Source organism: Ochotona princeps, chromosome 24, assembly GCF_030435755.1.
Source record: "Ochotona princeps isolate mOchPri1 chromosome 24, mOchPri1.hap1, whole genome shotgun sequence".
NCBI lineage: Eukaryota > Metazoa > Chordata > Mammalia > Lagomorpha > Ochotonidae > Ochotona > Ochotona princeps.
In genome coordinates, this window is record NC_080855.1 from 8,302,916 (window position 1) to 8,319,962 (window position 17,047).

The 17,047-nt window shown below is 64.1% G+C and overlaps 3 protein-coding genes across 3 annotated transcripts; 1 reads left to right on the top strand and 2 right to left on the bottom strand.

The window, feature by feature from the left end:
- Positions 1–5,233: 5,233 nt before the first annotated feature.
- LOC101518255 (ubiquinol-cytochrome-c reductase complex assembly factor 4) lies at positions 5,234–6,320 on the bottom strand. Its single transcript, XM_058680470.1, has 2 exons — positions 6,214–6,320; positions 5,234–5,567 (listed from the first exon to the last, which is right to left on the bottom strand). The coding sequence occupies exons 1-2, from the start codon at positions 6,243–6,245 to the stop codon at positions 5,255–5,257; spliced, it is 345 nt and encodes a 114-aa protein (XP_058536453.1). The 5' UTR covers positions 6,246–6,320; the 3' UTR covers positions 5,234–5,254.
- A 4,484-nt stretch (positions 6,321–10,804) lies between these two features.
- Positions 10,805–11,605, top strand: PERCC1 (proline and glutamate rich with coiled coil 1). Its single transcript, XM_036492953.2, has one exon. The coding sequence runs from the start codon at positions 10,805–10,807 to the stop codon at positions 11,603–11,605; it is 801 nt and encodes a 266-aa protein (XP_036348846.2).
- A 325-nt stretch (positions 11,606–11,930) lies between these two features.
- Positions 11,931–16,909, bottom strand: CCDC154 (coiled-coil domain containing 154). Its single transcript, XM_058680413.1, has 17 exons — positions 16,837–16,909; positions 16,399–16,606; positions 16,129–16,306; positions 16,012–16,052; positions 15,808–15,903; positions 15,391–15,514; positions 14,311–14,412; positions 14,098–14,226; positions 13,840–13,964; positions 13,622–13,748; positions 13,414–13,530; positions 13,025–13,144; positions 12,840–12,916; positions 12,638–12,755; positions 12,473–12,559; positions 12,166–12,350; positions 11,931–12,080 (listed from the first exon to the last, which is right to left on the bottom strand). Exons 1-17 carry the CDS (start codon positions 16,841–16,843, stop codon positions 11,951–11,953), a joined length of 1,971 nt encoding a protein of 656 aa, XP_058536396.1. The 5' UTR covers positions 16,844–16,909; the 3' UTR covers positions 11,931–11,950.
- Positions 16,910–17,047: the final 138 nt, after the last annotated feature.

A 17,047-nucleotide genomic window follows, 5' to 3' on the forward strand; every position in this document is an offset into this window, starting at 1 on the left:
ACCTGCTGCCAGGACTCCTCCCACCACCTGATCTCCACCAGCACTCACTGCAGGACACCGACTGACTGGGGGAAAAGCTCCTGGAAATGCAGTCCCAGGCACTCCTGGGGACATTATGGTCCTGAGGGACCGGCCTGCCCTGGTTTCCACCCAAGGCTAGGCTGGCCAAGCAGAAAAGACAAGAACACCCCAAGTGTATGGCTCCCCAGCTGAGACCACCTGGGTCTCAGTTACTCCAGTCCTGTCAGCTGGCAGGTGGCCCAGGACCCAGAGCTGCAGGAAGGGGCTGGGCAGGCACTCACCCAAGGGTCCCCGTGTGTCCATCTCTGCCCTGGGGGCGTCATGGCAGAGGGGGTGGGTGGGACCAGTAGGGGCTGGAAAAGCCAGTTGAGTGGGGAGGTGGGTGAGGGAGAGTGCAGGGACCCCAGGATGGCACTGTGTGCCGGGCCAGGAAGCATGACTGCCTGCACGGATGGGCTCAGGGGTGCTGCCAGGGCCCCGCCCCCACCTGCAAGCTTTCTCCAGGCAGGACATGAGCGCACAGCCTCCTGTCGCCCACGACCAGGCCTTGAGGTTCCGTCCCCCCTACACAGCCCTGCAGCGCCCTCTGTTCCAGTGTGTCCCTGTTCGGGGACTGCGGCCCCTTCCACACCTCCAGCAGCGAGCCCAGGAGGGCCTGCACACTGCTGTGGGCACACACGTGGGGCCAGCACCACCTCCCTGGCCAAGGCCAGAGGCACCCGGCTCCTCCAGACTCGGGAGCACAGGGGCACACTGACGGTGGCCCGTAGATAAGCCCCAGCACGGAGTCCCCTCCCTCCATGCCAGGTGTGCCTGTCCACGCGCGGTCCAAACAAAGGGCGCCCAGGGGACAGGGCTGGGACGTGCCAGCGCACGTCGGTCACAGGAACTGAGTCCAAGGGAGCCGGTGGCCGGCACTGCCACCCAGATCTACCCGAGGACAGGCCACGTGCCCCGAGACAGCCCAGGGCCGCCCTGGCTGCTGGGGCCCTGCACGGAGGGGGCGGGGGCTGCGCCTCCCTGAGCAGAGCCCCTCCCTCCGGAACACCTGCCCTCCTGGCCCGGACACCACGCCCCGCCCACACCGCCTGGCCACGCCCCCGCCATGCTCCGCTCGGGGCGGGCCGGCAGTCCGTACTCGGCCTGCTGGACGGCCGGGCTCTCCCGGGACGCTCCGCCCGGTCACGCCGCCGCGAGCAGCCCACCTACCCGTGCCGTTGCCCAGCAGGGACCCCGGGAGCCGGCCGCTGCCGGGATGCGTCCCCACAGGGTCGGGCAGCATCCTACTGCCCGCCATCTCGGCCTCGCCGGGACCGGACGGGACTGGGCGGCACGTCACGAGGCCTGGGGCGGAGAACCCGGAAGTGGGGCACAGAGAGGACAGACGTGGGGAGAGAGAGCCCGGAAGTGGGGCAAGAGAGGTCGAACGTGGGGAGAGAGAGGCCGGAAGTGGAGCAGAGGAGCTGGATGTGGGAACGAGAGGCCGGATGTGGGAAGCAGCTCTCGGGCCGCCGACGGAGTGCGATGCTCTCCTGTTCCCAGGGGGGTCCGCCCAGAGTGTAATTATTCTCAACTGCAGTTGTTCTGAAAAAATGAAGTCTAAGGCGGTGGCCTAGCAGCCAGAGTCCTCGCCTTGCACGCGCTGGGATCCCATATGGGCGCCGGTTCTAATCCCGGCTGTTCCGCTTCTCATCCAGCTCCCTGCTCATATCCTGGGAAAGCAGTCGAGGACGGCCCAAAGCCTTGGGACCCTGCACCCGTGTGGGAGACCCGGAAGAAACTCTCGGCTCCGGCCGTTGCGGCCACTTGAGGAGTGAGCCAATGGATGGAAATCCTTTTTGTCTCACGCTCTCTGTGAATCTGACTTTCCAGTTAAAAATAAATACCCTCAGCTTTAAAGGCAGCTGGGTTGCCTTGTACCAGGAGGAAAGCAGCCTACAGTTCGCTGGCATCCTGGGCCTGGTTAATGCTAAATTGGGGTTAACCAGTATGCCAGCGGAGTTCTCTTTTTAAGACATTTGGGGTCAGACACTGGAATGCTGGAGACCAGCTCTTGGCACCAATATTCAAATGTGCAAGGCCCAGGACGGCAGGCAGGGCCCTGAGCTGGCATGCCGCAGCCAGACGCAAGGACCACACGCTTGCCGGTGACAGGGCCGTCGTTGCCTTTGGGAAGGAGGCATTTGGATGTGTGGGAGTGAGGACTGCTGAGGAAGAACATTGGCAGGTGAGGAGTGACTTCTAGAGGCCTTCCACCAGCCAGGCTGCTGCGCTTGCAGGGAACTGAGGGCGCTGAGAGCAGGTGGTTTGAGGAGGGAAACTGCAGAATCTTTTGGTGTCAGACCAATGCACCCACTGACATGAAAGACCTGAGCTGGGTTAGTTGGTACTGACCACGCACCAATGCATGTGAAAGCTAGACTAGGGGACCAGCCTGGCAGGGCTAGCTCACAGTACCTAGACCACTGACAGTGAGAGTTGGAACAGGGCACGGGTCCCATTAGGCTGGGCCATGACACTAACCAGCACGTGAAAGAACTGGGTTTGGGGGCTGACTCTATAGGGGGTATGTGTGCTCTGTGGGCAACTAACTGGTATGCCTGAGAGTTGAGGTTGGTGACAGGCCAAACTGGGCATGACCATGGCACCCACCAACACACATGAGTGCTAGGGTTGGGAATACGCCAGGCTGGTCCAGGCTGCAGCACCCAAGAATTGGGTGTGGGCCAGGCCAGACCACAACATCTACCAGCACACACAAAGGCTGAGACTGGGGGGGCAGACTGCCAGGTAAGGGCATAGCACTTGAAGACATGCCTCAGTGGGTGTGGTAGAACTTGGGGAACTCCCCTGGTGGGCCATAGCTCCTGCTGTAAGCATGTGAGTCAGGGCTGGGTGTTGGTCAGATGGGACAAGGCTGCTCCACTTGTTGGCAGGTGTATAGGTAGGTTTGGGGCAACAAACCAGGCAGGACCAGACCAAACCATAGCGCACTGGCACGCACAGGAGCCAGGATGGGGTGCTGGGCTAAGCTATCACACCTACCAGTTTGCATGAAAGCCAGGGATGGAGACAGGCTGGACAGGACTAGGCTGAAGCACCCACCAGTGAGAATTGGGACTGGGGGCAGGCTGGGCCAGGCCAGGCTGCAGAAGCAGAGGAGGGGCTGTGCCAAGCTGGGTCAGAGCAACCTTTGGCACACACAAAATGCGGCTGGGAGCAGGCCTGGTTGGGGAGCTGAGGGGACACCCAGGCTGGCACGCAACACCCACTGGTTTGCATAGATGGGACTGGAGACGGAACTGACAAGGAGACTGCAAGCACCAGTGTGTGTGTAGGTTGATGTGGGTGACAAAGCCTGCACTGGCTGGTACACAGGAGTCATGTTGGGGTCACTTCTGGCAAGGTTCCTTTGGCGACCTCCCAACTAGATCACCAGACTCAGAACTCCAACCTCGGGGAGAATGTCAGGATCGTGGCATGCAGGTCAGACCTGGGTCACCACGGTAGCTGAGGCCTGTGCAGTGGACAGCATGCCCAGATGCACACGGGGGACATGCCAGTCAGTTCATTGAAGCCTGCAGAGGAACGTCTACAACCGTAGAGGGCACAACAAATCGGACAGCTCTCCTGGACAAGCTTGGACAACGAGTGGAGACTCAGGAGGACGAGGTCAGCCAGTGGACTTGGAAGGATTTCCTCAACCTTGGAGCAATGAAACCAACAGCATCTCAGAGGTACCACAGCCACTTAGGCAGTCCCCTTGATCAGGCTCCACGTCAGGGCCCCTGGGATGACACTGGACGGCTGTCCCACCCTCCCCGGTTAAGCTGCTGGAAGCAGCCCTCTCCCCTCTCTCCCAGAGGCAGGAAACAAAAGAAATTGGAAGCAACTGTTTTACCCACTTTCCCCATTCCGTGACCTTTCCCACCCTGATTGGTGGTCCATGTGGGCATAAATCCATCTCAACTATGTAAACATCATCAAAAGTAAAATAAATTTAAATAAAAAAATAACGCTTTCATGATCTGGGTATTTTATCATGATTTAAAAACTGAACCACAAACTACTCACATGGCCAGGGCTCCAGGAGCTGCTGGGCTGTCTGCCCACCACGGATGTGGAGGGACACAGGTGCATGGGGTGGTACCTCTGTGTCCGACCTGGCTTCACCCTGCCTGGCCTCCTGGCTGCCTGCCCACAGCTGCTGCAGAGGGTCACCTTGCCACCAGGATCTTCTTGATCAGGGCCTGGCTCGCCAGGACCCCAGACAGACCCTCGGGGACACGTCTCCCGCAGCTAGCTGGCCGCTGTGCAGCAACCTGATCCCAAACTCCACGGGTCAGGGCTGGGCCACGCCGGGCCCCGCAGTTCCTGGAAGTGGGGAGGCTGGGGTCCTGTCCCAGCCCAGACTCCAGCACCCAAGAGCTGCATGTCCAGCAGTCTGACTGTGGCTCTGGCTGTGATGGTGTCAGGGGACACAGCGGGGATGCCAAGGGCAGGAGCTGCCCCAACCTGCAGCTGACTTGACCTGTCCGAGGACGCCCCGGCTGGAACCCGGCCCTCCACGTCCTCTGGGAAACAGCCTTTTTAAGCACAAATCCAAACGCTCACACTGCCCCTCAACCTGCACCCGGCTGGCCTTGGGGGCTGATTTTTCCTTCTGGACAGTTGAACAGACAGGTGACCTGCGGCCAACTAGCCTTGGAAGACTGTCCACTCCTAGACACACCGACAGGAGAAGGCGAGATAAGGATGACCGGAGTGGAACGGCCCTGCGGGAGCCCCAGCCAAGCCCTGACCTGGTCCCTCAGGAAACACTGAGGTACAACCCGAAACACTAGCCATGCGGGGCAGTGAGTGGACCGGGGACCATCCCAGAAGTGGCCAGGGTTCTTCCTGCGTGGAGAGAGGCTCCAGCCCCTCAGGGTCACCGGCCAGAGCAGCCGTGGGCACAGCAGCGTCCTCGCCACAGCTGACCAGCTGGGGTGCTGCCCAGTGCTGCCCGCCACTGTGCCCTCCCGCTCAGGACACTGTCCCTGCATGGCTGTGTCCGCAGAGCTCCCAGGGGCCTGCGCCCTCCCCCCCGCCCGAGGAAGGGCCAAGGAAGGACACTCTGAGCAGCGTTCAGGCCGGGCCTGGGTGCGTCCTGCGGGCTGTCCGTGGACACAGAACCGGAGGGCCTGCCCCCACACGCACCCCTGGGACAAACTCCTCCAACGCGGCTTCCAGTTTATTGGCCAGGCGCCCCGCGGCCGTCCCCCGGCGGCCCCTCTCCGTCCAGCAGCCGCCTCAGCCAGCGGTCGGCGGGGCTCTCGGGCCGCAGGAAGCACCAGGTGACCAGCAGGAGCACGGACAGGCCGAAGGGCAGCACCTTCCACCAGGGCCGCTGCTGCTGCCCGCCCAGGGACTGCCGCACCGTCCACTGGGCCGGGCTGGCCCGGCTGGACGAGAAGGCCACGGGGCGGCCACCGTCCGCTCCGTCCTCCTCCCGGGTGCCGCGCGGCGAGTGCAAGCTTCGGGCCAGCCTCAGTGCCCGCACGGCCCTGCAAGAGACACGCGTGAGCGCCGGCCCCACGTGGACAGCCCTCCCGGCCCCACAGAGACGGGCGTGGACAGCCCTCCCGGCCCCAGAGACACGTGTGGACAGCCCTCCCGGCCCCAGAGACGCGCGTGGACAGTCCTCCCGGCCCCACAGAGACACGTGTGGACAGTCCTCCCGGCCCCACAGAGACACGTGTGGACAGCCCTCCCGGCCCCACAGAGACGGGCGTGGACAGCCCTCCCGGCCCCACAGAGACGCGCGTGGACAGTCCTCCCGGCCCCACAGAGACGGGCGTGGACAGCCCTCCCGGCCCCAGAGACACGTGTGGACAGCCCTCCCGGCCCCAGAGACACGTGTGGACAGTCCTCCCGGCCCCACAGAGACGCGCGTGGACAGTCCTCCCGGCCCCACAGAGACGCGCGTGGACAGCCCTCCCGGCCCCACAGAGACGCGCGTGGACAGCCCTCCCGGCCCCACAGAGACAGGCGTGGACAGCCCTCCCGGCCCCACAGAGACAGGCGTGGACAGCCCTCCCGGCCCCAGAGACGCGCGTGGACAGCCCTCCCGGCCCCACAGAGACGCGCGTGGACAGTCCTCCCGGCCCCACAGAGACGCGCGTGGACATCCCTACCGGCCCCGCAACGCACCCGATCGTAGGCGCCCCTAGCACCCGACCCATCGCGACCGCGGCGCCCCAGCTACGTCACTTCCGTCGCACGAAGCCCGGAAGCTGGGTGCCTCCGCTACAGAACGTGTGTTCTAGAGGCGCGACGGAAATGATGCGCTCTTTCCGCCTAGGGCCTCGCGCCTGTGCACCGTGAGGGTTGCCGGGAATTGTAGTTCGCCATGCTACCCGAGTGGCCCCAGCTATTCCGCTCAGCTGCTGGGAGGACCGCACCCCGTCCACTCCTCCCTCCCTTCCCTTCCCTGAGCAAGAAGCGCCTATTTGGATGTTAAAAAAAAAAAAGGAAACAAACTGATGGTCCCAGCATGGTAGCCTAACGGCTAAAGTCCTCACCTTGAACGCCCCGGGATCCCATATGGGCGCTGGTTCTAATCCCAGCAGCTCCACTTCCCATCCAGCTCCCTGCCTGTGGCCTGGGAAAGCAGTTGAGGACGGCCCAAAGCCTTGGGACCCTGCACCCGTGTGGGAGACCCAGAAGAAGCTCTCGGCTCCTGGCTTCGGACACCAGCTGTTGAGGTCACTTGGGCAGTAAATCATCAGATGGAAGATCTTCCTCTGTGTCTCTCCTCCTCTCTGTATATCTGACTTTGGAATAAATAAATCTTAAAAAAAAAAAAAAGAAATTAGAAAACTGAGGTCTGGTACTGGTGCTGTGGTGTGCAAAGAAGGGGACCGCCTGTAGTACCAGCACTGGTGCTGTCCCGTCCTCTGCTGCTCTCCCAGGCACGTCAGCAGAGAGCTGGATGGGAAGTGGATGCTGGCGCCATGGGCAACGGCTCAGCGCCCTGAGCCCTGGTGCTGGCAGTACACTCCTCATTTTTTTTTACCCCACGTTTCCACAAACTTCTGGAGCAATTTGATTTGGATCATAAAAGAGTTCATTTCCTGCACCCAGTCAGGTCGCAATGGGGCGGTGGGTTAAGCGTCTGCATTAGAGTCGTGGCTGTTCCACTTCCCATCCAGCTCCCTTCTAACCCACCTGAGAAAGCTGCGGGCAGCACCCCTGCTGTCCACATGAGAGAGCCGGCCACCAAGAGGAAGGAAGAGGGGCAGTATTGGACCAGAGCTGCCCGGGCGCAGCCCCCACCTCATCCATGCCTGCACGTGCACGCCCCGAGCTGCAGGGGCAGCTGAGTGCCTGCCCTGGGAGACAACTCTCCCCACCTCATCCATGCCTGCACGCGCACGCCCCGAGCTGCAGGGGCAGCTGAGTGCCTGCCCTGGGAGACAACTCTCCCCACCTCATCCATGCCTGCACGCGCACACACCCGGAGCTGCAGGGGCAGCTGAGTGCCTGCCCTGGGAGACAACTCTCCCCACCTCATCCATGCCTGCACGCGCACGCCCCGAGCTGCAGGGGCAGCTGAGTGCCTGCCCTGGGAGACAACTCTCCCCACCTTTGCCTGGCAGGGGCAGCACCACATCCAGGATGTGTCCGCCCCGCCCCGGGGCATCAGGGCAGGGACTGCAGCCCGGGCTGAGGGGGATGAGGTCGGCCCTGAACCTGTTGGGAGTGCTATGTCAACAGAGGCACCTGTTTGCCCAGGCCCTTCTCTCGGCTGGCCCACCTGTTCCACCCCAGAACTACTGCCAAACCAAGTTGGCCTGTGGGGCCCAGAGAGCACCCCTTGACTGTGTGGGTGATGGGTGAAGCTGCGCCATAATCCCTCTGGGATGCAACCTGGAGTGCTGCTGGCAGGAGTTGGAGAGCCCTGAGGGTCAGGGTGGGTTTGGCAGGGCAGGCCAGGAATGAGATGCCGCACTTAGGCGACTTGAGCCCCAGCTGTCAAGGCATGAGGACTTGACTGGGCAGCCCTCTGCTGATGGAACTCCTGACAGGGAGGCGTTCCCGGATTAGGAAGGACACTGGGGTCGTTCTGAGATGGGGCCTGCGAGCCAAGGAGCACCCAGGAGCGGCGATGCCTGGGGTGATTGCGCAGGCGCTGGGATGAGCTCTGCCCCGGGAGGGACGTCCCCTGCTGGAGAAGGTGGACGGCGGGCGAGGCGCCCTCACTGGGAACAGCAACGGGCACCCTGGCCTCCCCCTGCACCTGTCTGGCTGTGCCTCCCTCCTCCCAGACAGCAGCACATACGACTTAGCCTTCCCTATCTGAAAGCTCACAGAGAAACTTCACCGGAGCGGTGATGCCCCACTAAGGGGTTGGCACAGGCCACACCCGTGTGTGCTGAATGCCAAGGACGTTTACAGCAGTGCCACTCGAGAGCTGTCATGTTGGAGTTATTGGTTTTTCCCAGGGCAGATCAATACGAAGTGCATGGAGACTGGCGGGTGTGCGACAGGGGGGCAGCCAGTGGGGTGCTGTGCGGGGACCCTTTGAGGGGTGGGGGCGCGGCTGGGCTCAGCCACAGCAGCCTGACCCCTGGTCCATTCTGAACAGGAGATGTACCCTCTGCTGTGCCTGTCTGTTCCCACAGGGCCCAAGCCCCTCTCCCCAACACACACTGCCCCCTCCCCCTCCCCCACCTCAGGGTCCCTTTGTCGGTCCTTAATGAAGCTGAGAAAAGCTGCAGTGTCTGGCTGTCTGGTCCTTTAGGGCAGCAGGCACCAGTGGCTGTCTCCTGTGGGCTTCCAGTCCCTGGGCACGGTCTTGGGGCTAGCTAAGGCTCTGGGGCCAGCGTCTCCAGGCTGTGGTCCCAGGGACCTGAGGTACCCAAGACCCTTCCCTACCTTTGGACACAGCTCTCTCCTTGCTGCTGGGGGACTTAGAGGAGGGTGTCAGGGGCCAGGCCTCAGGCAGAGAGGTGACAGTGGCTGTGGCAGGGGCAGCACTCTAGAGACCCTGCTGTGGGGGAAGCACTGGGAGCTGCGTGTAAATGCTGTGTGCAGGGGTGTGACTGGGTGGGAGGTGCCAGAGCACCCTAGGAAAGGCTGCTGCTGGCAGGCTCAGGGTAGGGACCCAGGGCAGGCTGTGAGGGACCACTCAGGTGGGTGCACTCAACCTGTGGGCAGCAAAGTGGTGAGTGGCGAGGGAGGGGACAGGGTATGTGTGACCCCAGGCATGTATGTCCACCTGGAACCTCAGAACGCGTCCTTATCTGAATGTGGGGCTGGGCAGCTACAACCAGTTGAGCCGAGGTCACGATGGATTAGGTCATCCCAGCTACAAGACCTGGAGACTCATGGGACAAAGCAGGGAGGATTGGGATGGAACCCCCAAAAGGCACCAGCCCTTGGGACACCTCGACTTCCACGTGGCACCCCCACCCCACTCTGTCCCCAATTCTCAGTCTTGCTGTTTGTGGCTGTGGCCATTCCAGGTCACCCAGGAGCCTCAGGCCAGGCAGAGCGGCCACCAAATAGGGTCCTGACCCCCACCCAGGGAGCAGGTTCAGCCAGGCCCAGCAGGGGACTAGGTGGCACTGGTGGCCACAGCACCCAGGCTGAGGGGGTCCCAACCTGCTCCTGCTTGGCTGTTGGTCCCTGGGGCCTCCCCCTGCCCCACCCCCACCCTCAGGAGTACCGTTTACCCAGGGAGCTGGAGGGGCAGGCTCTCTTGAGAGTGGCTACTCCAGAACTCAAAATAGCATGAAATTTAATTTTCCGCCTATTTGATGGGCTGGGTGCAGGCCCCAGCCGACAGTGGAGATAAGGGCCCGGGTGTAGCCAGCTGGACCGGGGCAAACACTCCAGGGTCCCTGGGCAGGCTGCCTACAGGTGGGACCAGGGCCTGGTTGCCAGGCGCTAAAGCAAACGGGCTCTGTTTGTCCAGTCTGCAATGACAATGCTGTCGCCAAATATTTGCTAGCCCAGGCGGCTGCAGGGCCTGCCTATAAATGCTTGAGCCCAGGTGCAGACAGTCCTGGGAGAGCAGCAGCCCAGGCAGGTAGGAGCGGGGGGCCACTGGGGATGGCCAGGGAGGGCTGGGCTTCCACAGGAGGGGGTCCCCATCGCTTGCCTTGCAGCCCCCCGGGGCACCAGGGCACACTGCCCTTCTTCCTGCATGGGGACTCCCTGGGCCTGTCTGCTTTGCCAGGGCCTCCCCCCATGGGTGCAGGTCAGTAGAATCCTGCTGGACACTGTGGGCGGGACCAAGGCTGCGGCCACTCGCTCAGCATCCTCCGTTGTCCAGCTGCCCTCCTGTGTCTGATGTGACCAAGGCTGGAGCAGGGCGGGCGGTCAGGCCCCTGCTCTCACTAGGACTGGCAGGGGCTCCCCACGCTGGGCAAGGGCAGTACTGTGGCCAGCTTGCCCTGGCCCAGAGCCAGGAAGTCATAGCCTCTGCCTGCATCAGTAGCCCCAGCCCAGTAGGGCCCCTAGGACCGCTCCCTGCCCACCCCAGTCCCCTGCAGGCTCCCTCGCTCTTCCCTGAGCCCACCAACCATCCCACTCCAAGCAGTAGGACCTAGATGTTGGCCAGCACCAGTCACCATGCATTAGCATGTGGGCACCCTATGTCCGCCTGAGTGTCCTCCCCACACCCAGGCCCAGCCTGCCCCTGGGGGTGGAGGGAGGGGACAGGACTGGAGCTCCCACCCACCTCTATCTCTTCCCCAGCCAGCGCCTGCTGCCCAGACACAGGATACGGGAGGAGATGGCTGCTGGCGTGATTCGGCCCCTGGGTGACTTCAGGCTGCCCCTCTTGTCCCACCAGCCCTTCCTGCCCCCTGACCTGGAGCCCCCAGAGACTTCTGAGGAAGAAGAGGAGGAAGGCGAGGAGGAGGAGGAGGGCGAGGAGGAGGAGGATGGAGGGTGGATGGGGCATGGTCCTGGCCCCCAGGCTCCCCTGCAGGGCCCTGGCAGCCCCGAGACGCCGCTGCGACTGCTGCGCTTCTCTGAGCTCATCAGTGGTGACATCCAGCGGTACTTCGGCCGCAAGGACAAAGGGCAGGACCCAGATGTCTGTGGGGAACTGGACCGGGCGGAGCTCGAGGGGGCCCCTGGGCCTGGGCAGCCCGAAGGGCCGCTGGGGCCGCTGGCTGAGCTCTTTGACTTTGGGCTACGCCAGTTCTCGGTGTCGGACGCAGTGGCTGTGGGCCGCAGGCTGAGGCTGGAGCGCAAGTATGGCCACATCACCCCCATGACCCAGAGGAAGCTGCCCCCATCCTTCTGGAGAGAGCCAGCACCCAGTGCCCTGGGCCTACTGCACCCCGGCACCCCGGACTTCAGTGACCTGTTGGCCAGCTGGTCAGCAGAGGCCAGCCCCGAGCTGACGGGTGCCCAAGCCCTGGAGGGGGCTCAGCTGGCAGAGGCCTTCCCCCCAGGGCCCTTCAAAGAAGGCCAAGGTGGAGCCGGCTGGGAGGGAGCTGCCAGTGCAGGAGATGGGGTGGGGCCAGGGACACAGTGCCCAGACCGGGCTGCTCCTGGCAGAGCCCTTGCTGTACTCAGTGACTGACACACTGGGCCCCAGGGAGGCCAGGTCAGCAGCAAGGCCATGTCCCTGATCCACCCAGGTGGCCAGAGTAGGGCCAAGACCAGCCGCCTGCTTCCCAGAAGCAGCCTGGGCTCCTGCACATGCCTTGCTGGGACCCTGCGCATGGTCTTGGTTGGGGCATGGAGGAGGTTCATTTCCAGGGCAGGGTTGGGCTTGGACAGAACAGGAAGAGGCACCCTGGTGCTGGCTGCTGCCTCTGGGCAGGCTCCTCCACTGTCTGTGGCAGCCATGCCAGCCCCGGGAGGGCCACGTCTCCGGGCTGTTGGTGGCTCTGGATGCAGCAGTATAGGAGCTAAGAACTAGCATTTATTTCTGGGACTGGGGCAAGCGGGTGGGCAGGGCCGCAGGCTCCTGGCCACCACCTTCCTTGGAGCTGCCTCTTGCTGGCCTCCGCTGGGGCACTGGCTTCATGAGGACAGACTTCCACTGCAGCCACCTGGCAGGAGACACGGCTGAGGCACTCGGACGATCCCTGCCCTCTCCCTGGAGCCAGTTCCTACTGCCCAGGCACCTGCACCCACCTCACGGCCTGATATACGCCCCACTGGTTCACTGGGACCGGCTCACTGGGATCCAGGTCCTTGATGAACTGCTGCCTCACCAGGGACATGAGCAGCCGCCTGCTGCCCAGCGTCAGCGCCCAGGGGCCCTCCTCACTCCACAGGCGCAGCATGCTCTCCCGCAGTGCGGTCATCTCTTCTGTGCGCTGTGGGGCCGGGGCAGCCAGGGGCAGGCTGTGACCGCAGGCGGTGAGGCACAGCACAGGGGTGGGGGAACGGGGGGGCCCGCTCTGGAGCTCTGGGGGCCCACCCAGCTGCACCCTCTCACCAGTTTGGTCTCTGCGTTGAACTTGAGGTTCTGCAAGGTCTTATGGGCCTGGACACTGTCTCCCAGCCTTATTATCTGGCTTTGGAACTGAGCACAGACAACAACTCAGCCTGGACCAGACTGCAGGGGCTGCTGGGGGCTCCCCGGGCTGGGTGCGGGCAGTACCGTGGCCAGCTTGCCCTGCATCTCGGCAATCTTGCGGCCTGGGTTGTCCTCCTTCAGCAGCTGTATGGATGACAGCAGGGTGGCCAGCCCCTGCCGCACAGCCCCCACCTCCAGCTCTCTGAGGGCCGAGGAACAGGCAGCGGCTGGAGCAGCTCGGCCCACGGCTGGACCAAGCTCCTGCCCGCGTGTCCTGGGCCCTCACCTGGCCCTAACTTCTGCTGAGATCTTCAAGTCTGAGTCATTCTTGCGCAGGAAGCACTTGTCTGAAATGCCCTCAATCTGAAACGCAGGGTCCATGGCCATGCATGCAGGCACAGCCGGCTGGTCAGGGAGCCCAGCGGGGCACGGGCACCGGGGTGTGGGGGCTGTGGCCTTGTCCTCACCCACCTGCAGGGGGAGGCCGTCCATCTTCTCCCGCAGCTCCTGCAGCTGCCCGGCGACCTGCTGCCGCCACACCGCCAGGTCCTGCAGGGACTTCCGTTCTGCCCCCTCCCATGCTGTCTGTACCTGGAACCCAGACACTGTGAGGGCCACAGCCTGGCTCAGCAGGCCAGAGGGCAGGGCCAGGCCCAGACCAGCTTCCCTGTAGCTGGACAGCAGGATAACTGGGCCACAGCAGGCCTGGGTGGGGCTGCCAGATGAAGGGACAGGAGGTGGGCTGCCGGGGGTGGGGACAAGCCGTGTGCTGTGCCAAGGATGGCTCAATAAAGTTGCTGACCAAGACTAGGGCTGCCCTGACCACATGCCTCCTTCCTCCACACTGGCCCAGGGCTCACCGCCGCCAGCCTCAGGCCCAGGGTCTGCTCCTGCAGCTCCAGCCTCCAGCCCAGGGCCAGGCAGTGGTCACTCAGGTCGGCTGTGGCCTGCTCCAGGGCCTGGCTCTTCACACGGAGCTGACAGAAATAAGGACAGGTGGGAATCCTTACTCGGTGCCGCTGCCGTGAGAGTGGTGGTGTGGTGGTCCCAGCCGGCCGGCCCCCTCACCAGCTCTAGCGCACTCTGCGTCTCCTGCTGGGCTCGCTCCCCAGCCAGCTGCACGGCCTGCAAGCCCTCCTTCATGTAGGAGGCCAACTCCCCAGCTTGGCTCTCTTCTGCACATGCCTTGGCGTCCCTGGGGTGAGGAGCCAGCACCTCAGTGCCCGGGACAGCGGTGCTTCCCTAGCGGCGCCCTGCGAACGCCCCCGTGGCCCAGGAGCACCCACCGGGCTTTCTGTTCTGCCAGGAGGACGCGGTTCAGGGACACCTGGTTCTGCCGCACAAACTTGGTGAGCTGGACCACGGCGGAGTCCAGGCCCCGGCACTGTGCCAGCAGGCGGCCTCCTTCCTGCTGCAGCGAGGTGGCCCTGAGCCCCAGGGTCCGCCTGGGCACCCAGCCTGCCTGCCCGCCACTCCCGCGCGCAGGGGGTCCATGCGCCATGCGGCCCCAGCCCCCTCCTGCGCAGTCCGGTCCCAGCGTCCACCTCGCGCTGTGCCTGCGCGGCCTGCGCGCGTTCCTCGCTCCGCTCCTGCAGCTTCTGCCAGCGGCCGTCCAGCTCCTCTCGCAGGCTGTCCTCGGCCTTCAGCCGCGCGCTCTCCGACGCCTTCACCCTCTGCGGAGAGTGGTTCCCGGCTGTGTGAGCGCTGTCGCCTGCTTGCCTGAACGCGGGGCTGAGCCGCCTGCCACAGGACCCCACCTGCTCCAGGGCCTGGAAGTTCCGCTGCAGGAAGCCGCAGAGCTTGACCTCCCTCTTCAGGAATCGCAGACTCATTTCCTCACCGAGCTTGGTCACCTGCGCCTGGCGAGGCCGCACCACACCACACTGGTGCTCAACCTCGCTGCTGGAGCCAGGCTTCACCTGTGTGCCCTTTTACGTCCCAGTGGGCTCCAGGGCAAACGGGCCCTGTTGGCTTCACGCCCCACAGAACCAGGCTGGCCATATTCTGAGCCAGAAGGGGCTACCGTACCTCAGCCTCCCTGGGGGCCAATGCGACCCCCTGGGTGCAGCCGGGTAAGGCTGTGCAATGAGAAGCAGGTGCCCACAGGAACACAGGCGTGCAGCGTTGAGGCAGGACGCTGCACACTACCCTCTGTGCCCGATCCCAAGGGGGCAGGCATGTTCCCACATCCCAGAGCTCAGGGCTAGCATGGGTCAAGAGGGGGCAGGGTCGCCTGGAGCAGAGGTTGGGAGCCAGGCAGCCAACCCTGAGGCTTCCAGGGGCGCGGCCACAGCCTCCCTCTTCTGCTAGTCCAGACCAGCCACCAGCAACCTTTATTCACAAAGACTATGGTGGACTGTGGTTGGCTGCAGCCAGCCCTCTGGCCTGCTCAGGTGGGGGAGCACCCTGAGGGGTGGGATGGGTGGAACCCTCACTGGACACCTCCCCTGGTGGGGCCCACTCGAGGCCACGGGGGCCTGCAGGCTTCCATGTCCTCCCGCTCGCCATGGCTGATGGTCACACATCCCTCAAAACGCCACTCAGTGAAGGGATCCTGGGGTCCCGGAGCCTGAAACTGACGGTGGGGGGACCCAGGCCTTGTGGCTGTGAGGACACAGGCAGCAGTGGTGGCTGACCCAGCACTGCCCGGCTACCATCTGTGGTCAAGGAATGCCAAACTGGCATCACTGGCCACCTGTGGCTGTCGAGATCTGCCTGCAGCTGGGCGTAGGAGCCAGGCCTGAGGTCTAGGTGGCCATACTGCACAGCGCAAACCCCAGAGCCAGAGCAGAGGGCGAGCACAGGGGATGCCTGGGGCGGGCCCCAGCGTGTGGCACCTGCATCCTGGCTGCCTGCTCATCCACCCTCTGGCCGATGACTTCCTGGTTCCTGTGCAGACTGCGGCAGGCTGCCTCCCGGGCCTGCTCCTCCCGCCTCAGCAGGGTGGTAAGCTTGGCCAGCCTAGGGCGCGGGCACAGTAGCACTGAGCCAGCTGCTGGAAGGCTGCAGGGGCCCTGGACAGGGGTCCTGCCCTGGGAAACCTAGGCTGACCTGGAGGCAGGAAGGTGGGGACTGACCAGATGCCTGGGGTGTAATGGAAGGTGGGGAGCTCCCAGCGGGAGGCGGAGTCAGAGCCAGGGAGGCGGGGAGCAGGGGGAGCAGGGGAGGGAAGGAGAGGGCAGGGCCCAGCTTCAGTGTCTATCCACCAGAGGCCCTGGCAACCTCGGGCTGGGCAGCAGTGCGGGTGAGCCCACCTGCTCCGGGCCTCCTGCTCGGCACCCTTCCGCTCTGTGTCCTGCAGTGCCTGCCTCCTCCTGACCTGAGTCAAGGCTTCCCGGACCTCCACCAGCCTGGCACACAGGGGGCTGTTGCTGCCCAGGCCCTCACAGGGCTACCTCAGCCACCCCACCCGGACCCTCGGAAGGCTCCCCAGGCTGGTGTGCAGAAGCGAGAGGTACCTCTTGTCCAGGGTCTGCATCTGGTCCTGGGGGCCGTGGAGCTGCCGGGAGGGTGTGAGGCTGAGCGGGTCGCCCAGCAGGCTGGGGTACAGCAGCCCTGCCTGGCACCTCACCCACCTCCAGCATTTCCTTCTCGGGAGCCTGGATCAACAGCTGCAACCGCTTAAGCTCGGAGTCCTGCAGCTGTAGGCGGCCCCGCACCTGCAGCAGCTCCCGCACCAGGCTCAGTGTGGCATGCTCACAGCGCTCCTTGTGGTCCCGCAGGTATGCCACCTCGGCCTGTAAGGCGGCCACCCTAGCCAGGGGTCACAGCGCCCAGTCGCGTCGCGCCAGCTCCAGGGCTGCTGCGACCCTCCTGTGCCCTTGCCCTGTACCCCTGGGGCTCACCGTTGCTCCAGCTGCTGCCAGCACTTGGCAGTGTGCTGCCCCGGCCCCGAGGAGCTGGACAGAAGCAGGCGGCTTGAGCCACACTGCTCCGAGATGTCCCCTGGGCTCAAGGGCTGGGGGCTGGCCAGCAGCAGGTCCAGGTCTTCCACGGTGGGGATGCTCAGCTGAGAGAGGGGCGACGCCTCTGACGAGGGGCTGTCTGCCAGCCCTATGAGGACGAACTGGGCAGCTCATCCTGGGCCTGGCTCCTGCGGGGCCTTCACCAGGACCTAGGTGGCCCCAGGGCCTGAGGACACACCACCGGGGGGACAGCCCAAATGCCACCCTCACTAGATCAGCCCTGGCATGAGCCCCAAAACACAAAAGCCCCCATGGGGTTCCTCTCTCCCTGACTGACCTCTGGCTGTGGCCAGGGATGGGCTGGGGCTCTTGGCTTACCTGACATGGCGTCCGTCACCAGCTGCCCAACCCCTGTGGTGGCCCGCGGCGGGGTGTGTTGGGGCTAGGGGAGAGGGTGGCCACGTTCCAGGTTTTGGGAGTGGGTGTGGCGAAGGGGTGGGCTTCGTCCTCACATCTCCCTTTACAGAATTCCCAGGGAAGGCAGGCGCGGCTGTAGGCAGCAGGGGCTGCTCCAGAACCTTCCCTCAGC

Bases quoted from the DNA above. Each gene is read 5' to 3' on its own strand.
- CCDC154 (XM_058680413.1), bottom strand. The intron at 15,515-15,807 runs GTGGGCTCACCC...CCCGCGCCCTAG, and splicing joins GAGCAGGAGGCCCGGAGCAG to GCTGGCCAAGCTTACCACCC. The intron at 12,756-12,839 runs GTGAGGGCCCAG...CTCGGCCCTCAG, and splicing joins TCAGCAGAAGTTAGGGCCAG to AGAGCTGGAGGTGGGGGCTG.
- PERCC1 (XM_036492953.2), top strand. From the start codon at position 10,805: ATGGCTGCTGGCGTGATTCGGCCCCTGGGTGACTTCAGGCTGCCCCTC.
- LOC101518255 (XM_058680470.1), bottom strand. From the start codon at position 6,245: ATGGGTCGGGTGCTAGGGGCGCCTACGATCGG. The intron at 5,568-6,213 runs GTGCGTTGCGGG...TGTCTCTTGCAG, and splicing joins CTAGGGGCGCCTACGATCGG to GGCCGTGCGGGCACTGAGGC.